Source organism: Malania oleifera, chromosome 13, assembly GCF_029873635.1.
Source record: "Malania oleifera isolate guangnan ecotype guangnan chromosome 13, ASM2987363v1, whole genome shotgun sequence".
NCBI lineage: Eukaryota > Viridiplantae > Streptophyta > Magnoliopsida > Santalales > Ximeniaceae > Malania > Malania oleifera.
Window position 1 is genome coordinate 68,092,940 of NC_080429.1, and position 24,676 is coordinate 68,117,615.

Sequence of the window (24,676 nt, forward strand, 5' to 3'; positions counted from 1 at the left end):
AAATTAAGATGAGAATTTAGGGTCCTGTTCTGCAGTCTGGAAGCAAGAACGTTGGAGTGGTTTCTATAATGTTACCTGAGGTGACGATTTCAAGAAAATCATAGTAAACTATCATCGGTTTTTATTTTCATATGGTAGGACTAGACCTTAAATTAGTGATAGGTGATATAAGGATATTTTAGTTAGATTAATGTAAGAATAGCATTATGAGATTTGGATTCTTAGAATAATTTGGTATTATTGTAAGATGGACCATGGAGGTAGTAGTGCTCATGTTAGTGGCGATGATAGTGCAGGGCCTTCTAGCATAGGGGGTGGGGATTCATATGCTGTTTTGCGCAGCATAATGCAGTAGGTCATGGCTAAGATTGCACGGAGCTCCAGGGAGCAGGGTGGCCCATCTGCAGCCCAGGGGTGTATGATAGAAAAGTTTTCCAAGATGAACCCTCCAACGTTTTCAAGAGGAGCAAATCAAGCAGTTGTTGAGAATTAAATGTAGGAGATTGAGAAAGTACTAACGGTGATCCATTGCACTGATGAGCATAGGGTCCTCTATGCCACGTACAAGTTGATAGGTGAGGTTGAGAAATGGTGGATGACTACAAAATTATTGGAGGAGCAAAGACTCATAGCAGTGGCTATGACCTAGAGCCGGTTCAGGGTGGTATTTTTCGACAGATATTTTCCTGCCACTATCAGAGAGACTAAAGTAGTAGAATTTATGAATTTGACTCAGGAAAATCTCACAGTTCAGCAGTATACGGAGAAATTCATCGAGCTATCACGTTTTGCTCCCTACATTGTGCTAGATGAGGTTAAGAAAGCAAAAATGTTTGAGAGGGGCTTGAAGCAGGAAATTTTTAAATAGGTGGCAGTTTTAAAGGTGTAGGATTTCTTTGAACTAGTATATAGGGCCACAGTAGCAGAGGAGAGCAACCAGAAGGATGTGGTAGCTAGAGAAAGAGACTCACGCCTCCTGGTTTTTAGGCGGGTTCTAGCCGGGGTTCACGGAGAGGAGACTGGTGTAGTAGAGGCCAGAGGCAAATGACGGGACACCGTGGTTTTTAGGGAGAGCAAATTTATCCCACTTGCCCTAAGTGTGGCCGGAGACATACGGGAGAATGTCATTAGAGAGAACTTTTGCTATCGGTGTGGAAGACCCGACCATAAGGCTCGAGCTTGTCAGGGACTGCCGACTCACACACCACCTCCTAGACCTTTTCGGGGAGGCTATCAGGCGCTCCGAGGAGGCCAAAAGAGGAACACAAACTTTGGCGAGGTTTTATGCATTGATGTCGGGAGATGCTGGGGCTGTCGGAGACGTTGTCATAGGTATTCTTAATGTTTTACCATATAAAGTTGTTGTTTTGTTTGATTCAGGTGCCACCCCATTCTTATGTGTCGTCGGGATATGTTAAATTATCTAGGGTTGAGGTATAACTGTTAGATGTTGAGTTATCAGTATCCACACCGACTGGATCAGTAGTGAGGTGTAGGAAGGTACTTAAAAACTATCCGATGGGCATTCAGGAGAAAGTATTACTAGCCGATCTTGTGGTATTAAACATGCAGGGGCTCGATGTGATATTGGGTATGGACTAACTGGAAGCTAACTATGCCAGCATTGATTGTCATAAAAAAGAAGTGATTTTCAAACTCCTTAAGTGAACAGGAATTTAGATTTTTGGGATCATGTGTGCGCGCCTCGCCACAGTTAGTGTCGGCTATTTAGGTAAGGAGACTGCTTTAGGTTCGTTGCCAAGGGTATGTTTCTTATATAAAGGAGATGTTAAAAAAAGAATTGAAACAAGTTGATATTCTAGTAGTCAGAAAATTTCTAGATGTTTTTTTAGAGGAATTAACTGGTTTACCACCTAATCAAGAAATAGAATTTGCCGTGGATTTACTACCAAGGTCGGCAACAATATCTAAATCACCCTACCAGATGGCTCCAGCCGAATTGAAAAAATTGAAAGATTAGTTGCAAGAGTTGTTGGATAAAAGGTTTATCAGGCCTAGCGTGTCGCCCTGAGGAGCACCAGTCCTATTCATGAAGTAGAAAGACGGGACTATGAGAATGTGCATTGATTGTAAAGAGATAAATAAAGTGACTGTCATGAATAAATATCCTCTTCTCAGAATTGATGATTTATTTTGATCAGTTCCACGGGACCCATGTTTACTCAAAGATTGACCTTCGATCGGGATATCACTAGGTGAAAGTTAAAACAGAGGATGTTTTGAAAACTGCTTTATGAACCAGGTATGGGCACTACGAGTTCTTGGTAATGTCGTTCGGATTGACTAATGTACTGGTAGCGTTTATGGACCTAATGAATCGGGTATTTCATCAGTACTTGGACTAGTTTGTTATGGTATTTATTAATGATATACTGGTTTACTCGAAGAGTTTTGAGGAACACGAGGATCATCAGAGGTTGGTCTTACAGGTATTAAGGGAAAAGAAGTTATATGCTAAATTCAAGAAATGTGAATTCTGGCTGAAGCAGGTCACTTTTCTCGAGCATGTGATCTCTGGGGATCACATATCAATAGATCTAAGTAAGATAGAAGCAGTGGTAAATCGGGTGAGACCAATGAATGTTCAGGAGATCAGAAACTTCTTTGGTCTGGAAAGGTACTACCAGCGTTTTGTGGATGATTTTTCTAGATTATCGGGTCCACTAACATGACTCACAAGGAAAAATGTGAGATTTGAATAGACCGATGAGTGTTAGCAGAGCTTCCAGGAGTTGAAGTAGCGGCTAATCACTGCACCGGTACTATCTATTCCATCAAGAAAAGATGAATTTATTATATACAGTGACGCGCCCTAGAAGGGACTCGAGTGTATGTTGATGCAGCACGTGAGAGTTATTTCTTATGTTTCTCGATAGCTTAAGGAATATGAAAAGAACTACCCGGTGCATGATTTAGAGTTAGTTGCAGTGGTGTATGCTTTAAAGATCTGGAGACATTATCTTTATGGTGGGAGATGTGAAATTTTCACTGACCATAAAAGTTTGAAATATTTCTTTACCCAGAAATAATTGAATATAAGGCAGAGAAGATGGTTGTAACTCATTAAAGATATGATTGTACTATCAGCTACCACCCAAGGAAGGCAAACGTGGTGACTGCTACTCTGAGTCGGAAATTAGCGGAAACAACATTGTCAGCAGTGGAGATTCAGTATCCAATTCATATGGATTTGGAGAGGCTCGGTGTGGAGCTAGTAAAGGATGATCATCAGACATTTATTACCAACCTAGTGTTACAACCTACTTTGTGGGAGAGGATTAAAGTTGCTTAAAGGAATGATGCAAAATTGGTAGAACTGATAGATAAAGTGCAGGACGGACAGGGAAAGGAGTTTAGTGTTTCAGATGATGGAGCTCTAAGGTTCTGTACCAGGTTGTGCGTACCTGTAGATGCTAAGATTAGGAGGGCTATTCTAGAGGAGGCACATAAATCCCTTTACACAGTGCATCCAAGAAGCATTAAAATGTATCAGAACCTTCAGGAATCTTTCTATTAGAGCGACATGAAGAGGGAGATAGTTGAGTTTGTAGAGTAGTGTTTGACATACCAGCAAGTAAAGGCTGAGCACCAGAGACCAGCGGGACAGTAGCACCGCTGAAGGGAGGAAGAAGGGTAAACTGAACCCTAGGTTTATTGACCCATTCGAGATACTTGAGAGAGTGGGTTCAATCGCTTACAGGCTAGCTTTACCACCAGCTCTATTCAGGATTCATGACGTATTCCATGTTTCCATGCTGAGGAAATACGTTCCAGATCCCTCCCATGTGATCAGTTACAAAGAGATAGAGCTTAGAGACACTTTAGCATATGAGGAAACACCAGTGCAAATTCTAGATAAAAAGGAACAGGAGTTGCGCACCAAGAAAATTTCATTAATAAAAGCCCTGTGGAGGAATCATGCAGCAGAGGAGACATCATGGGAGCTTGAGGAGGAAATACGACAGAACTACCTACATCTATTAGGTGGGGATCAGTATTAGTCAGGAAAAGGAAGATAGTAGTTCAGATAAAATCACTATTATTTAATAAAATCAACATCATTTATACAATGCATGGTAATTAATGTATATAGTTGTATTTTGGTTTATAGGATATATTTGGTTTTGGGAGAAATTTTGATTTTTTATTTTAATCTCTCAGAACCGTAATTGTATCCACGGTATTCCTCCGCCATAAGTGAGGGTATTTAATAAAATAAGTAGCAAATTTTTCTTAGAAGATGGTGTATAACACAGATAGCAAATTTCTAGGACGAAATTTTTAAAAGGAGGGGAGAATGTAGAGACCTAAAAAATATAATAATAAAAGAAATTAGAAAAAGTGGATTTTTGGAAAGGGGAGGAGAAAACCAGTGATAATTTTCTAAAGTGAAGAGAAAATCGATGACGATTTTGGGGTTTAACCGCGGGACGGTAACTGGTAAACGGTAATTTTGGACCAGTTAAATAGAAAACACGTGACAATTTTCTGAGAGTTAGAGAAAACCGGCAATTGTTTTCTTTGGCAGTGCTGAGAGTATAAAAATCCTACGAGCTTCACTTGTTTCATAAAATTTATTTCTTCTCCTTCTCTCTCCCTAAACCCACGAAAGCCCTCTCACTTCTCTCTAAAATTTTACTTCGATTTAAGCTCGAATCAACGATCAGAAACCACCACGTCGATCAGGGTTCAATTCTCTACAAGTTTACTATAGCAGAATTTTGGTTTGAGGAGTTTAGGCACCATTCCAAAACTGAGGTAAGGGTGTTATTTGGGTGTTTATGGTTGGTTTATTTAATTTATTGAAGGTATAGGTTTAGGATTGTGGATGTGAACGTAATTCTGAGGTTGAAATGAGAAATTAGGATTTTGTGTAATACAAGGTTTGGTGCGTACACTGCAGGTACGAGCTAAGGATCCTAGTGGGTGTTTTCTCAGGGACTCAGGTGAAGATGATAAAAGTTTATAGTTTAGAAAATTATGAAAATGCAGTTCAGGGAAAATGTGAATATGATAATTATTTTGGATATTCAATTGATTGACAAGGATATATACATGTGTATAATTTCATAGTCTTGAAATCACAAATGCCGCAAGCATAAGTTAGAAAAATAGTAAATGAATTTCAGTTAGCTAGGTAAGAGAAATATGTTATACCAGTCAAATCAGAAATTTTTATTAGTAAAGTGTAGTATATGTTTATGGGTTTCTAGAGTAAGAAATTATACAGTTTTACAAATTATAGTTAATGAGTTTTATTTATTTGTGTGGCATGAGAAATAATGGTATCGTACACAATTCTACACAGCTTTTACAGAATTGCGATTATATAGTTTTATAGAATTATGATACACAAATTATACAGTTTTATTTACAGAACTATGGCTATTCAGTGTTTTATAAAACTATGATTTACACAGTTTATTTAGATATACAGTTTTCATAGTACCATGATATACAGATTACAGAACCATAATATACAGATATTGCAATTTATACAGATCAGTTTATTACAATATTATGGTTAATACAGTTTTATAGAATCATGGTTATTACAGTTGAATAGAATCATGGTAAACTAGTAAGATATATAACAGTATTATATAGTATCAGACCCTGATGAACGAGATCAGATTACAGAACATGGTATCATAACTATACAGTATAGAGTGCAACCATATATCTCAGATAGTGTGAGGATTTTATGAGTAGTCGATCGCGCGTTAGGAGAGATTGCAGGCTCCCCGGTAGTCCGAGTTGAGGCAGCCGATCTGATGACAAAGGTTTCAGTTGACTTATCTCGGTAGGCCAACTAGTGTTAAGTCCCGCCTACGGACCGCACAACCTTATCATGAGGGATCAAATCATGACATATAGTTATCCATCCAGAAAAATTTTCACAATTATGTTATATAGATTTACAAAAAATGACAGATATATCTATAGATACTAAAAGTATGATTAAATAGAAAGTTCAAAATCAATTATATTTTAAACCATATAGGTGTGAGTTATGCTATATTATATTTTACATGTTATCTCAGTTTCAGTTGATTAATAGTATATTGTTCATGTATACTCAATTGCCACACATTGGTAATATCATATTCAGTCTAATGAAGATTAAAACTTGTTCAAGAGAATTTTCCCTTGAATATAAGATATAAGATATCTTGTTAATAAAAACACATTTGAAAAATCATTTTCATATGTTATATACTTGTATGTCCTTTATTGAATATATACTTTACTTTCTTTGCACCTTTAGGACATAAGACTCGTTTTGATAAAACCGGGACTAAGTATGAAAATGATTATGAAACCAAGATTTTGAAAACTTATCCCTTTAGAAAACAGAATTAAGTTTAAGATTCATTTGACAAACTCTTTGTTTTATATTTGAAAACTATAAATGTGAGTTTGTGACTTGAGTGAAAACCAATAAACTCAAGTGTCCTAATATGTATATGCAATTTTGCTTAACTCTTGCTCAGAAATCATGCAAGAATCAAAACCGCAAGAGTTACAAAATACACTACCTCAAACACACACCCATTACATATAATTAAACAAAAAGCTTTCTTTGGTTGTGCTTGACTCCTTTCCGAGTGAGTGTCCATTTGATCTCCTTATTCGAACGTCAAGTCGGTCCGATCTTTGCCTTTTGATCTAGTACTTCATGTACGTGTACTTGTACTAACATGATCTATAAAGATGGAAAAACACTAGGAACGACATATAGGTTAATATCATCATAACACATAAACCATGATAATGTTGCCACCCAGGCTAACACTTAACATTTAACTTTTTTTTAAAATTATAATTACATTAGAATAAAATTTTATTTTTAATACTATTTGGTACAAAAATAAAATATAATAGAAAATAAATTTTCTTCATATTTTCCTTTTCTTTTTTTTCCATTAAAATATTTGAACCAAACATATCATAAAAGAAGTCTTGAATTTAATTTTTCTTTTGAATTTCCTTGACTTGTTTGGGAGCTCGCTTCTATGAAGGCAGTCAATTTTCTGGTAGATTTTGGTAACGGCTCAAAGGAATCATCACCCCAGGTTTCCCAAGACATCAGAAAAAGATATAAAAAAAACAATTAAAATCCTTTAAAAGTACAATCTAAGAAGAAAAAAAAAATCTCACAATTGAGTTACAAGATTCAAGAAATGTTTATCTTGATATATTCATATTAATCTTTATGTAGCAAATTTGAAAGCTCGTCCAAAAATTTCTAAAAATGCCTTCATATACATATGGATCACCGTTGGTTTGGATCAAAAATTGCAAGGCAGTATTATCTAAACTTAAATGCACTTAAACAAATGAATAAAAATTCAATTATATCACTGCTAATATATATTATAATTTTATTGTTATTTGTATTTACATCAATATAGGCGCACACACACACATGCTCTATCATTAATATTGCATAAACTATGATAAAAAAATGTCAATAAATACACTTCATACATTTAATTACCTTCAATGTTACTTTGGAAGTGTTCTCCAAGAGAAAATCTAGCAGTTTAAAACTCCAGATTTTGATGTTAAAGGTTTTGGTTCAAATTTTGAGAAGGATATAAAAAATAAAAAATAAAAAAGGAATAAAAGATGCACTAATAGGCATTGTATTGTGTAATCCAAGGCCAAACTTTCAATTGGCCAAATTGAAGAAGTTTAGTCTAGAAGTAATCTTGCAATAAGATATTCTAATAATAGGATACAATATAGTTAGCATATGAGAATGTGTGTAGACATGTATTTAACATTAATGAGTAGTTACAATATATATAAACATAAAATCAAACACCTACAGAGAAAAATAAAATCAGAATAAAGGAGATAGTAAAGATGCTAGAGAGAAGCCCATCCGTTGTTCAAATATAAACAAAAATCCCAATTTACTGGCTCATGTACATGGAGTGAAAACATGAAAATATCTTTTCAACATATATTAGAGCACCATTTTTTTAAAACAAAGATATAAGAGAATGGATGATTCATTCAGAGGAATGAAATAATCAAAGCACCTCCTATGATCTCCAAGTAATGCATCATGGTAGTTTTTTGCAAATCACAACAACTCATTTGATTATTCCTTCTTTTCCAATCCTTCTGGAACTTGAAAACAAGAAGGAAAATATATATATATATAAAATTTACTGTTTCACATTTAGTTATCAAGAATAACAAGAATAAAAATAAAATACATAAAAAATTAATGAATACAATCTTGATTATGCACATGATTAACATTTTATTTTTCTTAGTCATTAATCATATTAGGACATATTTTTATTTTTTATATTATTTGGTGTAAAGAGAGAATAAAATAAAAAATACATTTTTTGCTTCTTTTTTTTTTTTTTTACTTATCCTAAAAAAATATATCTTTGGTCACATGGGGCCTTAAAGAACAGGAAATTGCTATTCTCTCATTTTCATACCAAGAAATATTTATGATCTGCTTTAATCATGGATTTTGCTTGGAAAAATAAATAACTAAATACGAAAAAGTGAATTCTTTGATATTTTTCTTTTCTTTCCCTAATATTATATGAGTTCCAAACCGAACCTAAAAATTCTTTGCACAACAAGAACTGAAAGTTCTTTTAAGTACAAGAATATTAATAGTTCCATTCCCAAAACTACCACCAGAAGGACAAGTACAACAGTATAACTATGGACAATGCCCTGAACTATGCCTCTCCAGAAATGTTCAATGACGGGCAAATACCTTCAACCAACTATCCAAATGTTCAACAATGCGAGTATGCGACCCTACGCAATTAAGCTCCACTGTTGTCATCAAGTGGCAATCTATACGTACGGATGATGCGTATCTGAAGCAAAAACAGAGTAATGACTATTCACATTAGGATTCAAATAGAAGATATTTTGTATCAACTGACTTGATAACCAAACTTGGCATGTCACACCCACTAAATCAAATAGCCAGATGCTAAAACAACAAATTGCCTAGAAACCAGTTATGCAGTTAACAAGGTCATCCTCATCCCTTTAAAATGTAATCATATAGAAATTCAAGAATCAAGAATGCTGAAAAGCTACACAAATAACTTAAAAGAATTCCGAAAAACCGAACAAATAACAAATCCATGTCTACTAACTGAATATCATAGGTCCAATAGCATAGAATTAAGGACTATAATGAGAATTTTATATGATAGTTATATCAAGTTGGAACCTGCCAGTCCAAATGTGTATCAGGAATGTTGGCATGTTGATCCAAAAATGCATTAGAAAAAGACGAGCCAGCCAGTGCATAAGATTCCAGCTGATTTGGGGTTTGGAGGGAACTATAGTGTACACAAACATAAGCATGCAGAAAACTCAAATGCCACCCAGGTCAAAAGGAGTAAGATCAAAAATGGACCAAGGCCAAACCACAACAATCAGGGTCTTCAGACGGTCAGATGTAAAAATGCATGCATGCAAGAAAATGTTTTACCTGTGCAAGTGAATAAATTGCTCGTAGAATTCTAGCATAATCAGTTCCAAGCATTTGAATGACAACATCGGCCAGAAATGTCCCATACAGCCTGCAGAATATTAACAAATTAAAACCACCTGACCATCTTAAATGCCACTTAGTAGGGGTATAAGTTGAAGTAACATGCATGACAGGGTAATGGGACTATCCAAGTTGCCAACAAGTCCACCTTTAATTCCATATACTAGGGGGTGCAAGTTGGTCTGGTACAACCTAAGAAGTCAACCAATTAAACCCCCTTTGGATTGGATTGCTCTGGTACTTTTATCTAACCAGGCTGTATTCTTGCACTCCTGATAACCTGGTTAATCTTTATGAAAATCCATACGCCATTCAACAGAACAAATCTTTTTCCCATCTTTCTAAATGAAAAGATTTGTTCTACAACAGTCATGAAATAATCCATAAAATTTTGAACATAAAAAAATTGGTTTTTTGTCCATATTATGGAATTAAATAGTTAATAATGATTAAGGGTGGTTTGGGTTTGGGAAAAACTGTCTAATAACATTGCTTTAATGGGCAAATGGCTATGGCACATTACTTTGGAACTTCAATGGCTTTGGTGCTTTGGCACAAGTCGGGCAAAAATATGGGGTTGAGGAGTCTTTAGGATGCTATGCACGTGTTATCTATTTTGGCTAAAACTTGAACATGGTCGGTTGAAGTTGATTTAACATGGTTAAATGGACAAGCTCATTGATATTTGAGACATCTCATGGACCCTCACCCCTAGGGCCCACCTAAGGTCCAAGGGAAATGTAAATTCTTGTTTTGAAAAGATTTTTAGGTTTGAGAAAAAATGCTATAATTTTATGACTGATTGGTTACAGGTTTGAGTCTAAGGAAACAACCTCTTTTCATAAAAGCAGGGGTAGGGGGCCGTGTACACTGTGACAACCCTCCCCCTACCATCACAAAGCGAGTAGCCTTGTGGCCCAGGGGCAAAAAAAGGTTTTCCTTGGATTCCTTCTCAAATCTTTAATGAGAAAAACAAATCATCATCTCTTAGTCATGCTAATCAAGTGATAAGGGCCTTGAGCAATAACCCTTAAGCCATCACCTGTAATTAGAGTGACCTCGTATGACAAGAATTCTTCTACTTTCGGAGGATCACCATTCGATTTGGGTCAAAACCATCTTCTATTTTTAGAAAAAACAGAAAAAAAAAAAAATGATTTAATGTTGACTCCAAGATTCAGAAAGGCATCTTAAGGAAGATTAAGGTTTGGGAATTAGGTCACAAATTAAGAAGGTTAATGGGATTATAGTCTTAAAATTTGTTAGGCATTGAAACAAATTCAGGTTTCAATTTCTTTTTTGCAAAATTTTGAACATTCCTAAAATTTTGGATATTTGAAATAAAAATTGGAAAAATGAAGCAAATATGAGTTTTTTATTTATTTATTTTTAAATTTGTTCTTGTTGTAATATGTGGCTCATATGTTGAGTAGAAGGCATGTACAAAGAGAAAGCATGGAAGAAAATAGGAATGCTGACTTGTAGGAGGAAACCGTTGACGGTTACCCTAAAACCATCGACGGTTTGATCTAGTTGTAGAGAAACAGTCGACTATTTTGTCCTGTTACATTGAATGTTTGCTCTCGGTATTAAATCGTCAACAGTATGTCAGAAACCATCGACGGTTTGGCTTGGTTACTCAGCGTTGGTTTTCAAATTTTGAATTGGGACGTTGGATAGGTTGGATTTTGGAAGGAAAGCCTCCGGGAAAGTTATATATACATGTTGTAAGATGTAACTCAGTGTCTTTGGACACAAGATAGTTAAAATTCGTTGGCGATTGCTCCCGTGGATGTAGGTATTGCCGAACCACGTAATTCTTCGTGTCATTGTTTTATTGCTTTCATTATACTCTGTGTGATTGTGGTTTTGTATATTTCACCGTTGATTGCTGCATTGTAAGATCATTTGCTTTTGCTGTGCATCCAATTTTCACAACAAATTGGTATCAGAGCATTGTTGTAATGGGTTCTGGAATTTCTTCTGCAAAGTTTGATGTTGTTAAGTTCGATGGAATGGGGAACTTCGGATTAAGGCAGAGAAGGGTTAAAGACCTGTTAGTGCAGCAAGGTATGGTGAAAGCTTTATACGGAGTTCAACCGGAAAGCATGGATGAAACAATTTGGAATGAATTGGAAGTGAAGGATGTGGCGACTATCAGACTTTGTCTGGCTGATGACGTGTTGTATCACGTCATGGATGAGGAATCTCCTGCGGCTGTTTGGCAGAAACTTGAAAGCCGGTATATGTCTAAGTCTCTAACGAACAAATTGTATCTTAAGCAGAAGTTGCATTGGCTTAAGATGGAGGAAGGTTAATGAAGGATTTTTTAGAAGAAGAATAACCATTCTTATTGAATTTCAAGAGACACGATTACAAGATAAATAGTAGAGGAAGGCCACCAAATTAGGAAGGCCACAAAATCAACAAATCATATCACCACAAAATCAGAAAATCGAATCAGCAGATCTCTAGACTAGAAAATAGGAAACTGAAACTACTAGAAACTGAAATACTAATTTCAGATTTTAAAAAATAAAATTTCCTAATTTATTCCCTAGATGTGCGATCATGTTGTATTGGATTTTGAGCAATACTTATGGCAACTTTGTTGTCACAATACAACTTCATTGGCACGTTCACTGGCATCCACAGCTCTTCAAGAATTCTCTTCAGCCATAGCATCTCACAACTTCTGTTAGCCATAGCCCTATATTCTGCCTCGACGCTGCTCATTGCAACCACATTCTGTTTCTTGCTTCACCATATGACCATATTTCCCCAGACATAAGTACAGTATCCTGATGTGGATCGCCTGTCAATAACTGAGCCTACCCAATCAACATCAGTGTATGCCTCTATGTTTTGTTGTGGGGTCTTCTAAATGAGTAAACCCTTGCCTGGTGTACTCTTCAAGTATCTGAGAATCCAATAAACTGCTTTAAGATGTTTCTCGTAGGGTGAATGCATAAACTGGCTCACCAAACTCACAACGAAAGCAAAATCAGGCCGTGTATGTGATAAGTAAATTAACTTTCCCACCAACTTTTGATATCAAGTTGTATTCATTGGATCACCTTCCTTGTCATCTCCAAGTTTCTGATTGGGATCTATTAGAGTGCCTGCTAGCCTACAATCGCTCGTCCCAGTCTCTTTAAGGAGGTCAAGGATATACTTCTGTTGGGAGACAACAATCCCTTTCTTTGACTGAGCAACCTCCATTCCAAGAAAATACCTCAGAGATCCTAAGTCCTTGATCTCAAATGTTGATGAGAGAGAAGTCTTCAATCGATTCATCTCAAATACGTCATCTCTAGTGAGAATTATTAGAAACATCGTATGATCACCTTGCCCTTGAGTATACCCCTAACTTTTAACAAACTGAGTGAATTTCTCAAACCAAGCTCTTGGTGACTGTTTTAACCCATGTAAGGACTTCTTCAGTTTACACACCTTTGTGCCAAACTTTTCACCAAATCCTGGAGGTGCATCCATGTACACTTCTTCCTCCAGGTCTCCATTATGAAATGCATTTTTTTTACGTCCAACTGTTGCAGAGGCTAGTCACGATTAGTTGCAAGTGACAAAAGAACTCTTACAGAGTTTAGCTTTGCGACTGGGGCGAATGTCTCCAATTAATCCAATGCCATAGGTCTTAGTGAATCCCTTGGAGACCAATCGAGCTTTATACCGTTCTGGAAAACCATCATATTTATACTTGACTGTAAAGATCGATTTGCACCCTACAATTGTCTTTCCTCTTGGAGATCAACTAACTCCCACACACCATTTTTTCCAAGAGCTTTCATCTCCTCGAAGACAGCCTCCTTCCACTTAGGAACTTTCATAGCATCCTACACAGTATTAGGAATCTCCATACAAGACAATTGTGAGGTAAAAGCACAAAAAAAAGGTGAAAGATTTCCATATGACACATAATTGGACAATGGATGTTGGGTGTAGTTGACTTTTTGAGTCCTATCTCTGTTTTGATTATGACAAACAACAACATCTCATGATTGTGCTTAGTGTTGAATAGGTTAAATGCAAGAAAAGCACAAATAATGCTACAATATGGAAGCCGTGAAAAGCTCCTCCATAATCGTATTCCAAGGCATATTCCATGAACACTAGAGAGCAAAGATAGAAGACCTATGTAATTTTGTGTTTGTAATAGTAATTAAGGTTTGGATGTACATGCATTTCACTTGATTTATATTGAAGCTCATAAAGACCATAGATTGACCATAAGAACCCCAAACCAAACAAAAACCTTCCATACTCAAAGACAAACATTTTTCAAAAAGGTTTCAAGTGTTTTTGAACATAAGACAAGGGTCAAAACTCATATTTATGAAGTCCCGGCCGATCGGCCTTCTACAGTATATTTGGCTTGGTCGATCGGCACTTGTAAAGTGGATGATTTTATAAAGGCTCGGCAGATTGACCTTCACACAAAGACTTGAGCTCGGCCGACCAACGTGTGAGTAAGGGCACATGCGTCATTTTCATAAGCTCGGCAGACTGACCAGTCTATAATGCACTGAGCTCGGTCGATGGACCCCCTAGACCAGCCGACCGAATCATCATGGCCGACTTGCTGAACTAACGAGGGTTTGAAAAACTATCTTGGGTTGGCTGACCGAACCTCGGGCCAGCTGACCGAACCTCTAGGGAATTTGAATTTCAAAGCACAAAACGGTCAAAAAATTCAAATTATAATATTTGTTTAATCCCCAACGGTCACCTAATGATCATATTTGAAAAATGTCTATAAATACAAGGCCAGGATACTTCGCAAATGTTAGAGACTCATATTAAAAATTCATTTCATTATTATTTGATTGTTTGTCTCACTTTGTACCCCACTTTCAAATATCAATCTCATTCTTCCCATATTCCTTCTTTTGAAAAATATTTTTGGGAAAATCTTGGGGTTTATACAAGTTGGCTTTGAGCAATTATTCATTTAATATAATTTTCTTGAGAGGCCTCTTGTCCTTAAGATTTCAAAGAGCAAATCATTTCTCCAAACTCTCCTTATCTTGAAAAATACTTTCTTGGAGAAAATCTCTCTTGAGTTCTTGAAAAAGACTTGATCTTGTATTCAACTTCATATATTTAGCTCGAAAGTCTTTATTGCTTTCTGTGGTTAATCTCAAATATCTAAATCTCCTATACGCTTCATCATTGAAAATTGTTTGCGGAGATAACCTTTGAGTAAATCAAGAGTGCTTGAGCAATATATTAATTTATATATTCCTTGCTTGAAAAGCCTCTTACATTTCGGTTTTATACAAGGTCAATCTTGAGGTAAAACATTTTCCAAATCTCTCAGTCTTTATTCGAAAAATATTTTTGAGAGAAAAAGTATATACTTTACAGAGCTTCAATCATAAATCATTTGAGAGTGCTTATAGTGCTTTATCTCGTACACGCTAGCTTATCTTGAGAAGCATCTTGTTGTACACAAAACCTTATTTTACATCTCTGTATTCCCGGCGTGTGGTATCGTCGAAAGAGGAAGTCACTGTCTTGTAAGGTGTACCAGTTTGGCTCAGCCTAGGTTATTGAGCTAGCTTGGCACCGACCTGTAAGGTGTCAAGGTTTGGCTTCGCCCGTAAGTGAGCCGAGAAATCTCCGCCTTGTAAGGAGTGTTGTCAATGGCGTCGCTCCGCCCAGTTAAGTGAGCAAATAATGGAATCCTCTTTACATTCCTGTATTTGCGTGCTTATATTTATCCATTGATATTACTACCTGTGCATTTTTAAGTATTAATTTGCATTTGATTGGAAAATACTGGAATTGTGATACTCGTATAAATTATTCTTATATCTGCTAGATCAATATTGGCTTAGACAAACCCTAGGTTGTGAAATACTGATTGCTATTGTAATTTAACCTAGTAATTTTTTAAAAAAATATCCAATTCACCGCCCCCCCTCTTGGGATTACACCAAAAATCACAGGTGCAGGACCTCACACCCTTTCGGACAGCAATGGGAAGCTCAGAATCATCAAACTTAGGATTGGAACCAGACTCAGGTTCAGAACTAGAGGACTCAGAACTCGAAAATGAAATGGACTGAACATAAGGTCAAGGCTTGGTGAGGACATTACCTGGAGGGTTTTCAGATTCTAGACAGTGTAAAGGATTGGAAGACCCTTTCTTTCGAGTTTCCTCTATCGCGAGTAGACAATGTCAAATGGTACCAACGCCGTGGTGTTTTTTTCTGTTGCTCCTTTTTTAGTCATTATGGGATCATGAACATCATGAGATGAAACTGTAGGAAGACCTGCCTTTTCAGTATCTAAAAAACTCGACTCATTTTCTCCTGGTATAATAAAGCTTGGGTTTTCAGATTGAATAATCAAAGTTGGAGAAGGATCATTTTGCAAGCCTTGAGTTTGGAAAAAAATCATGAAACACGGCCGAAGCTTTGTTTTTGTTCCCCCCCCCCCCGGCGGGAAGATGAGGAGTAAAATAGGGATGTAATTCAAAGAATGTAACATCCATGGTAACAAACATTTTTTTGGAAATGGGTTCAAAACATTTATACCCCTTTTGAGTGGGAGCATAACCAACAAACACACATTTTGTGGCTTGGGGTTCAAGTTTTCCTCGATTATGACTATGAATATGAACAAAAGTGGTACAACCAAATATTTTTAGTGGTAAAGAAGAAGAAGACAGCCGATTTGTTGGATAAAACTTATGAAAAACATCAAAAGGTGTTTCAAAGCTTAAAACCTTATTAGGCTTTCTATTCATGAGATATGTAGCAATAAGAATGACTTCACCCCAAAGATATTTAGGTTACCTGATTGGTAAAAGCAATGCCCGAGCTACTTCCAATAAGTGTTTGTTTTTTCTTTCAACCAAACCATTTTGTTGCTGAGTATCGACACAAGAACTTTGATGAACAATTCCTTTTTCAAGACAAAATTGTCCCAAAATGTTTTTGAAATATTCTCGATCGTTATCACTCCACAATAATACTTTTTTGAAATTGTGTTCGAACCACGCTGTAAAAATTTTTGAAAATTGTTTCAACTTCAGATTTTTCCTTTATCAAATAAATCCAACTTAATCTCGTGTGATCATCAATAAAGGTCACAAACCATTTTTTTCAAGAATACGTAGATGTTCTACATGGGCCCCAGATATCATTATGAATCACGTGTAGTTGGTTTGTGGGTGGAAAAGGATGCATGATGATGTTTAGCAAACTGACAAACTTCACATTGAAAAGAAGATGGACTTTTATTCCAAAATAAACTGGGAAACAAGCATTTTAAATATTGAAAACTAGGATGGCCTAACCTATAATGCCATAACAGGATATCATTATCTTTGAAAACAGAAACAAAATTTAATCGAGTAGTTTGACATTGTCTACTCGAGTTAGGTCCATCATCAAAATAATAGAGTCCATCTTTTTCCTTAGCACTGCCAATCATCCTCCCCGTAGTCAATTCCCAAAACTCACAATAAGAAGAGTAGAAATTAGCTTGACATTGATGATCAGAGGTAATTTTACAGATGGACAACAAATTGCAAGACAAATTTGGAACGTGGAGCACATAATGGAGAATTAACAACGAAGTGAGTTTGATAGTTCCTATCCCGACAATTACCGAGAGTGACCCATCTGCAATTTTGACCTTTTTATTGCCTGCACACGGACTATAGGATGAGAACAATTTGGAGCAACCAGTCATATGATTAGTTGCACTAGAATCAATTATCCAAGAATGAACAGAATTAGGAATAACACCTAAAAACGCAATAGCAAGAGAGTTACCCTTCGGTACCAAAGAACAAGATGGAGTTAAGGGCAGTTTTGGAGATTGAAACAATTTGTACAGGTGCTCTAATTGCTCCTTGGTAAAAGGGACTGCATCTGAGTTGGTAGAAGGCTCCTGAGTCTCTTCAAAAGTGGCTTGGTAGGTATGACTGTCATGTTTGGATTTTGGCTTCCAATTTGCTGGTTTACCATGAAGCTTCCAACACGTCTCCTTCGCATGCCACGGTTTTTTGCAATGCTCGCACCATGGTTTCTTACGCACATTGAGTTTTGTAACCGTGAGATAAAGGGCTGAATTCTGGGAATAGTAATCAGCAAATACAAACATGGGAGAAATAATGGGATCATGGTTTTAAATAAAGGCCGCGAAAATTACGTAATGCTGTTACGTAACGGTTTTTTAGGTTGCCGACACCGTCACACACCGCGAAATCGGTGTGAAGAAAAATCACGGTTGTAGCGGCCGTTACGGACTGTGACCATTAAGTAAAGACCGCTACAGCCATTACGTAACTGCTACAGGACTGTTACACCAAAAAATTATTTTATTTTTTGCTTTTTTTTTTTTTTCTCACTTTTTCCCTCTCTTTCATAAACCATTCTCAATATACCATGTGGCGAGAGGGGGAAAAGATTATAATGAGGATGACAATGATACAAAATTTACTATTTCTTTAAATACTCACAATAGATGCATTAATTAAGAATTTGAAAATACTAGTTAGAAAAATATTTTATTTTGATTATATTAGTAATGTGATATTTATGTTCTATATTTTTCAACTTCAACCATCTTTCTTTTCTAGCTATTTAATATTTGTATTATTTGTATGTCTTATGTATCTAATAGATTAATGGAGTGTATAATGTATTTTGATCTATTAATCAACTTAGCACACATAAGAATTTATCACATATAAGAACAATGAGAAGTATAAATGCACACAGACACACGTAATTTTTCTATCAATGGTGGTTTAAAACAAATATAAACTTGTTACCCTTACCAAAGAACTTAGTTACTCAAACTAAATGATCCAAAATACACTAAAATTCTTCCGAAGAAGGGTTAAAAGCTTAAAATATGCAAGTACGCTAATATGCACAAGGTTGTGCGTGCTTCAAAAAAATTCACAGCCGTTACACCCGCTTCCCATTACGTAACATCCACTACTCCCACTTCCTGTTACACCCGTTACCGTTACGTTACGTTGTCCGCAACCGTGATTTAAAACCATGAGTGGGATTGGGTGGAATGGTTTCGCAAGTACCGGAAGAGCCAGTAGGATTTCTTTGGGCGGCGATCATCGCCCACTTATACGATATCATCAGAAGAAAAGAGCATGAGGCTCTGATACCATGAAGGATTTTTTAGAAGAAGACTAATCATTTTTATTGAATTTCAAGAGACACGATTACAAGATAAATAGTAGAGTAAGGCCACCAAATTAGGAAAGCCACAAAATCTGAAAATCAAATCACCACAAGATCAAAAAATCAAATCAGCAGATCTCTAGGCCAGAAAACAGGAAATTGAAATGACTAGAAACTGAAATGCTAATTTCAGATTTTAAAAAATAGAATTTCCTAATTTATTCCCTAGAAATCCAACAGTTTGAATTTGAATCAAGACATCAATGCATTCAATCAGATTGTAAGTGATTAAATGCACATTGATGTGAAGTCCAAGGAGGAAGACAAGGCATTGATACTATTGAATTCCCTACCTGCATTTCACACGTATGAAAATCTGATTACTACTCTAACATGGGGTAAAGAAACCCTAAATTTGGACAGGGTAACAAGTGCATTGCTGGGTTTTCATCAAAGAAAGAAGGCCAACGATGAAATTTCACAAGGTGAAGGGCTTGTGGTAAAGGGTAACCAAGGATGTGGAAGAAGCAAGTTCCAGAACAGATCGATTGGAAATAAGTCTCGGTCGCAGTCCAAGAAGAAGGACATATGGTGTTTTAAGTGTGGGAAAAAGGGGCACATAAAACCAGGGTGTTCGGAAAGGAAGAAGGGGAATGCTGAAAATTAAGAAGGTTCTTCAAAATCAGCAAATGTAGTAAAAGAAGGAAACTCGGAAAGCAGTGATGGTGATATGCTTTCTGTTTCATCGGGGTCAAATCGCCTCACGGATTTTTGGATCCTAGATTCAGCTTGCTCTTATCACATGACACCAAATAAAGAATGGTTCAGCACCTACATGTCAGTTAATTTTGGTTCTGTTCTAATGAGAAATGATGCTCCATGCAAAATAGTTGGAATAGGAAACGTCAGAATTAAAATGTATGATGGTGCTGTAAGAACATTATGTGATGCAAGGCACATACCGGATCTACGGAAGAATTTGATTTCATTAGGCACTTTGGATTGTAATAGATTTAGTTACAAATTTGAAAGTGGGGTTAAGAAAGTGTGTAAAGGCGTTCTAACGGTGATGAAAGGACAAAAGTTAGTGGAAAATATCTAAGCACTGCTAGGCACTACAGTTGGTGGAGCTGCAGCCGTAGATTTTGAGTTAGATGATATTGTTTTGTGGCATATGCGTTTAAGGGCATATGAGTGACCATGAGATGAAGGAACTTCATAAGAGGAATCTTTTGAAGGGTATTAAAACATGCAGACTAAATTTCCGCAAGTATTGCGTTCTTGGAAAACAGAACAGGGTGCAGTTCAAAACAGCCACTCACAAGACGGAGGGTATTCTTGACTACATTCATTTGGATGTTTGGGGGCTGGTGAGAGTAGCATCACAGGGTAGACATATGTACTCTGTGAGTTTCATCAATGATTACTCACAGAAGGTTTGGGTGTACTTCATGCAACACAAGTCAGAGATATTTTCCAGGTTTAAATTATGAAAAACTGGGGTGGAAAACCAAACCTAGAGGAGAAAAATGCCTCAGGTCAGACAATGGAACCGAGTACGCTGATTCGAGGTTCATAGAATTTTGTGAGCGGCATGGCATAAGGGGATATTTCACAGTTTGCCGGACACCACAACAAAATGGTGTGGCAAAAAGGATGAACCGAACTCTAACTGAAAGGGCTCGATGTCTCAGGTTAAGTGCAGGGCTTGCTAAGAATTTCTGGGCCGAGGCAGTGAGCATGACGTGTTTCTTGGTTAACCGATCGCCAAGGACATCACTAGAGGGGAAAGTTGCAGAGGAGGTATGGATAGGTAATGCAGTAGACTACTTTGATTTGAGAGTATTCGGTTGTCCAGCCTATGTGCCATTTCTAGTGAGAAGAGATCAAAGCTTGATGCAAAGTATACACGTTGCATTTTTCTGGGGTATCAGAAAGGTGCGAAAGGGTTCAAGTTGTGGGATCCAATTGCAAACAAGGTGGTGATCAGTAGAGACGTGATTTTCGATGTGAAAGTCATGGTGAAGCATACTCAGGAGGAAGATGAAGAGAAACAGTAACCAGAAAACTGGAGTAGAGATGAGCATGTTGTGCAAGTGGAGTTAAGAGACTTAGGGCAGTGATGACAGTATTCAAAATGCAAGGAGTTCTAGCTCAGGAAACCAGCAGAATGACAGTATCGCTATACACAGACCCAAATGCACTATCAGGCCACCGCCCAGGTATGGATTTGATGATCTGGTGTCTTATGCTCTCATTACCAGTTGCAAGGATCCAACTACTTTTCAAAAGGCAGTGGATGGGTGCTATGGTGGAGGAAAAGGAGTCATTGCATAAGAATCAGATGTGGGATTTGGTGGAGCTTCCAGAAGAGAAGAGGGTGAAAGGTTGTAAGTGGGTGTATAGGAAGAAGGAAGCGGTATGAGAAAAGGAAGGAGAGAAGTTCAAAGCAAGGTTAGTAGTAAAGGGATACTCAAAAAAGAAAGGGGTTAATTATGATGAAATCTTCTCCCCTGTGGTCAGGCACACTTCCATCAGGGCAGTGTTGGGATTGATGATGCATTATGATATGCAATTGGAGCAAATGAACATAAAAACAGGGTTTCTCCATGGTGATTTGGCGGAGGTGTGAGTATGATTGCTGTGTGTATCTAAAGAATCTTGATGATGGTTCTCCCATTTTTCTGTTGCTTTATGTTGATGACATGCTAATTGTTGCGAAGGATATGACTGAGGAAAATCAGTTGAAGACTCTATTGAATAAAGAGTTTGACATGAAAGATCTAGGTGCACGGGATGAAGATTTGCAGGGACAAAACTGTAGGAATATTGTGGTTATCTCAAGGTGGTTATGTGGAGAATGTGTTGGAGAGGTTTAGCATGGCTGATGCAAATACGGTAAGTACACCGTTAGCGAATCACATTAAATTGTCTACCGTTCAATGCCCAAGAATGATGATATCCGTGACATGATAAAGGTCCTCTATGCTATTGCAGTGGGGTGTTTAATGCATGCTATGGTATGTACAACGCTGAATCTGGCACAAGCTGTCAGCGTGGTAAGTAAGTTTCTTTCAAATCCGGGTAGATAGCATTAGAATGCCATCAAATGGATGTTCAAATACTTATGGGGTACTTCTCACTATGACATCATGTTCGGCAAGCAACAGAGTGATTCGTTAATTGTAGGATATGTTGATGCAGATTATGCAGAGAATTTGGATGACAGGAAGTATACAACAGAGTATGTGTTCGCCCTTGTGGGAGGACTTATTTGTTAGAGGTCAATGATATAATCTCTGGTTGCATTATCAACAACTAAGTCGGAGTATATGGCAGTCGCGGAAGCTGCCAAGGAAGCATCGTGGCTTACTAGTTTAGTCAAGGAGTTGGGCATACAGCAAGGTGGAGTTCAGCTGCGTTGTGCCAGTCAGAGTGCCATCTATTTGGTGAAGAACCAAGTGTATCATGCAAGAACCAAACATATAGATGTGAGGTTCCACAGGATCCGGGAGTTGGTTTCTTCAGGTGAACTTGTACTTGAGAAAGTTCACACTTCTGACAACGCAATAGATGTCTTGACAAAACCAGTTACCACGGATAAATTCAAGCATTGCTTGGACTTGCTGAATGTCTCCAGTTGCTAGACAGGAGGCAGTCCCAACCTATTGTCCCAAGATGGAGCAGTGGGTTTATGCTATCAGTTTTCTCCTAAGGGGCGTATATTCGCCAAGGTGAAGATTGTTGTAATATGTGGCTCATATGTTGAGTGGAAGGCAAGTACAAAGAGACAACATAGAAGAAAATAAGAATGCAAACTTGCAGGAAAAAACCGTAGATGGTTACCCTAAAACCGTAGACGGTTTGGTCCAGTTGTAATGAAATAGTTGATTGTTTTGTCCTGTTACATCAACTGTTTGCTCTCAATATTAAACCATCGACGGTTTGGCTCGGCTACTCAGCATTGGTTTTCAAATTTTGAATTGGGACGTTGAATAGGTTGGGTTTTGGAGGGAAAGGCTCCAGGAAAGTTATATATACATGTTGTATGATGTAACTCGGTGTCTTTGGACACAAGATAGTAAAAATTCATTGTCGATTGCTCCCATGAATGTAGGCATTGCCAAACCACGTAATTCTTCGTTTCATTGTTTTATTGCTTTCATTATACTCTGTGTGATTGTGGTTCTGTATATTTCACTGTTGATTGCTATGTTGTAAGACCATTTGTTTCAACTGTGTATCCAATTTTCACAATAGTATCTAAATTGTTCACAGTAATATTTTTAATATTTCCCAAAATTTCATTCACAAGCTCAATAATTGATTATACGTTTCCACTATTTCTTTAAATTAAAAGTTCAAAACCAAAAATTTCCATAAGAACTTCCCATACCTTAAAATATCTGTCATATAGAAATTTTAGTCCTTGAATGGATGTCATGAGGAATCCCTTTAAGCACCTCAATCCGCCTTTTTGGTCTCCATTTCAACTAGTGGGCAATGGAAAGGATCTATGTGTTTTTAAATCTACTTCAAAATATTATGACATTTTGTATTACGATAACACCTCATTAACCAAGCAAACAAAGCCAAAAGAATCATACAATTTGGACCATGATCCGACCCTTGGACCTATGTGGACAACCCAAGTTGAGCTACTGAAAGGGAAGGAAAATGGGGTAATGATATTAAGAAAAATATCTTATGACTTGCTTGGTCATGGATTTGGACTTGGGGATCAAGCCCCAAGTTGCTTATTTATTCGATTTTGGAATTGGAAAATCAACGGAAGTCGTTCATTTTTCCAGTGAATGAAACCAAACTATACCTAATTGCATGCACATGCACACGGAGCAGGCACACAATCATTTTATAACATGAGAACACACTAATGCAAAAGACAAGTAATTCATTCAAAGAAATCCAAACTGTCATGCAAGACTCTGATTTAATGTGGAGTTAGATTTGGGAGGAAAATTTACTTTGCCTAAATAATCATTGAGCAAGCTGAAATTTTGAGGTCCTATGATCTTCTTATAGGAATCTTTTAACAACTGGTCTTTGATGCTGACGTTCCTTTTGATATACAAGAGAACTTTCACAAGATTCCTTACTAAAAGAATTTCACTCTCTTTCGCACAAAACTTTGGCTATGGATACTTAATGCTTGATGGACTTCCTAAGCGTCCTCTTTACAGGGCTCCATGGGAGAAAAAAGGTGGGAAAAGTAGTTTAGCCTCAGGGGATAAAGGGGAAAAAACCAAAGGTGCCAGGGTGGTGAGTACCACAACAGGCATCGCTTGCTTGATTGGCTTTGCACATTGACCCAATTTTGGGGCCTCTGCTCCTTTTTGTTTTTCCCCCAATTTGGACTATTGGTGAGATATGGCCAGGTCAAGCCATTAAATGCCTCGTTATGGCCTCCAAGAAAGCCCTTGTTGTTCCCCAAAAATTACAAAACATGCCACCATGCATCCAAGTCATTTGGCTATGGTGAAATTGCACAAAGACTCCAAAAACAAAACAGAAAAAAGTTTAACTTTCAAACAATTATATTATCTTGGGCAAATCATGCATTAAGGAAGATAGAATAATGCATGAGGTGTTTTGAAGGATTTGTTACTTTGACTTCTCAACTTACTAAAAATATTATATCTAAGTTAGCAAAGACTTTTATAGCTCTAAGAGGGTTAAGCATAAACGTTAAGGATTGAATTCTCCCTAAAACAATGCACATTGCTTGATGACTACATGAAGCTTATATAGGAAATTTAGAAGAAGGTATTTGACCAAAAGATTGAACCAAAATAAAATACGAAATGACTAGGAATTTTAAAAGCACAAAATTAATTTTTTTTACTCAAAATACTACTTTCTGAAAACATGTGGGAGGAAGATTGAATGCAACTTTAGT

The 24,676-nt window shown here is 37.0% G+C and overlaps 1 protein-coding gene across 2 annotated transcripts in view; it reads right to left on the bottom strand.

Moving 5' to 3' along the window:
* Positions 1–8,553: 8,553 nt before the first annotated feature.
* LOC131146678 (uncharacterized) overlaps positions 8,554–24,676 on the bottom strand; it is a 46,116-nt gene continuing 29,993 nt past the window's right edge. For both annotated transcript variants that reach the window (XM_058096423.1, XM_058096422.1), the window contains exons 11-12: positions 9,515–9,605; positions 8,554–8,885 (exon numbers count right to left, since the gene is read on the bottom strand). In XM_058096423.1, coding sequence (XP_057952406.1) covers positions 8,832–8,885; positions 9,515–9,605 — 145 coding nt within the window. In that variant the 3' untranslated portion in view covers positions 8,554–8,831. The remainder of the gene's footprint in view (positions 8,886–9,514; positions 9,606–24,676) is intronic.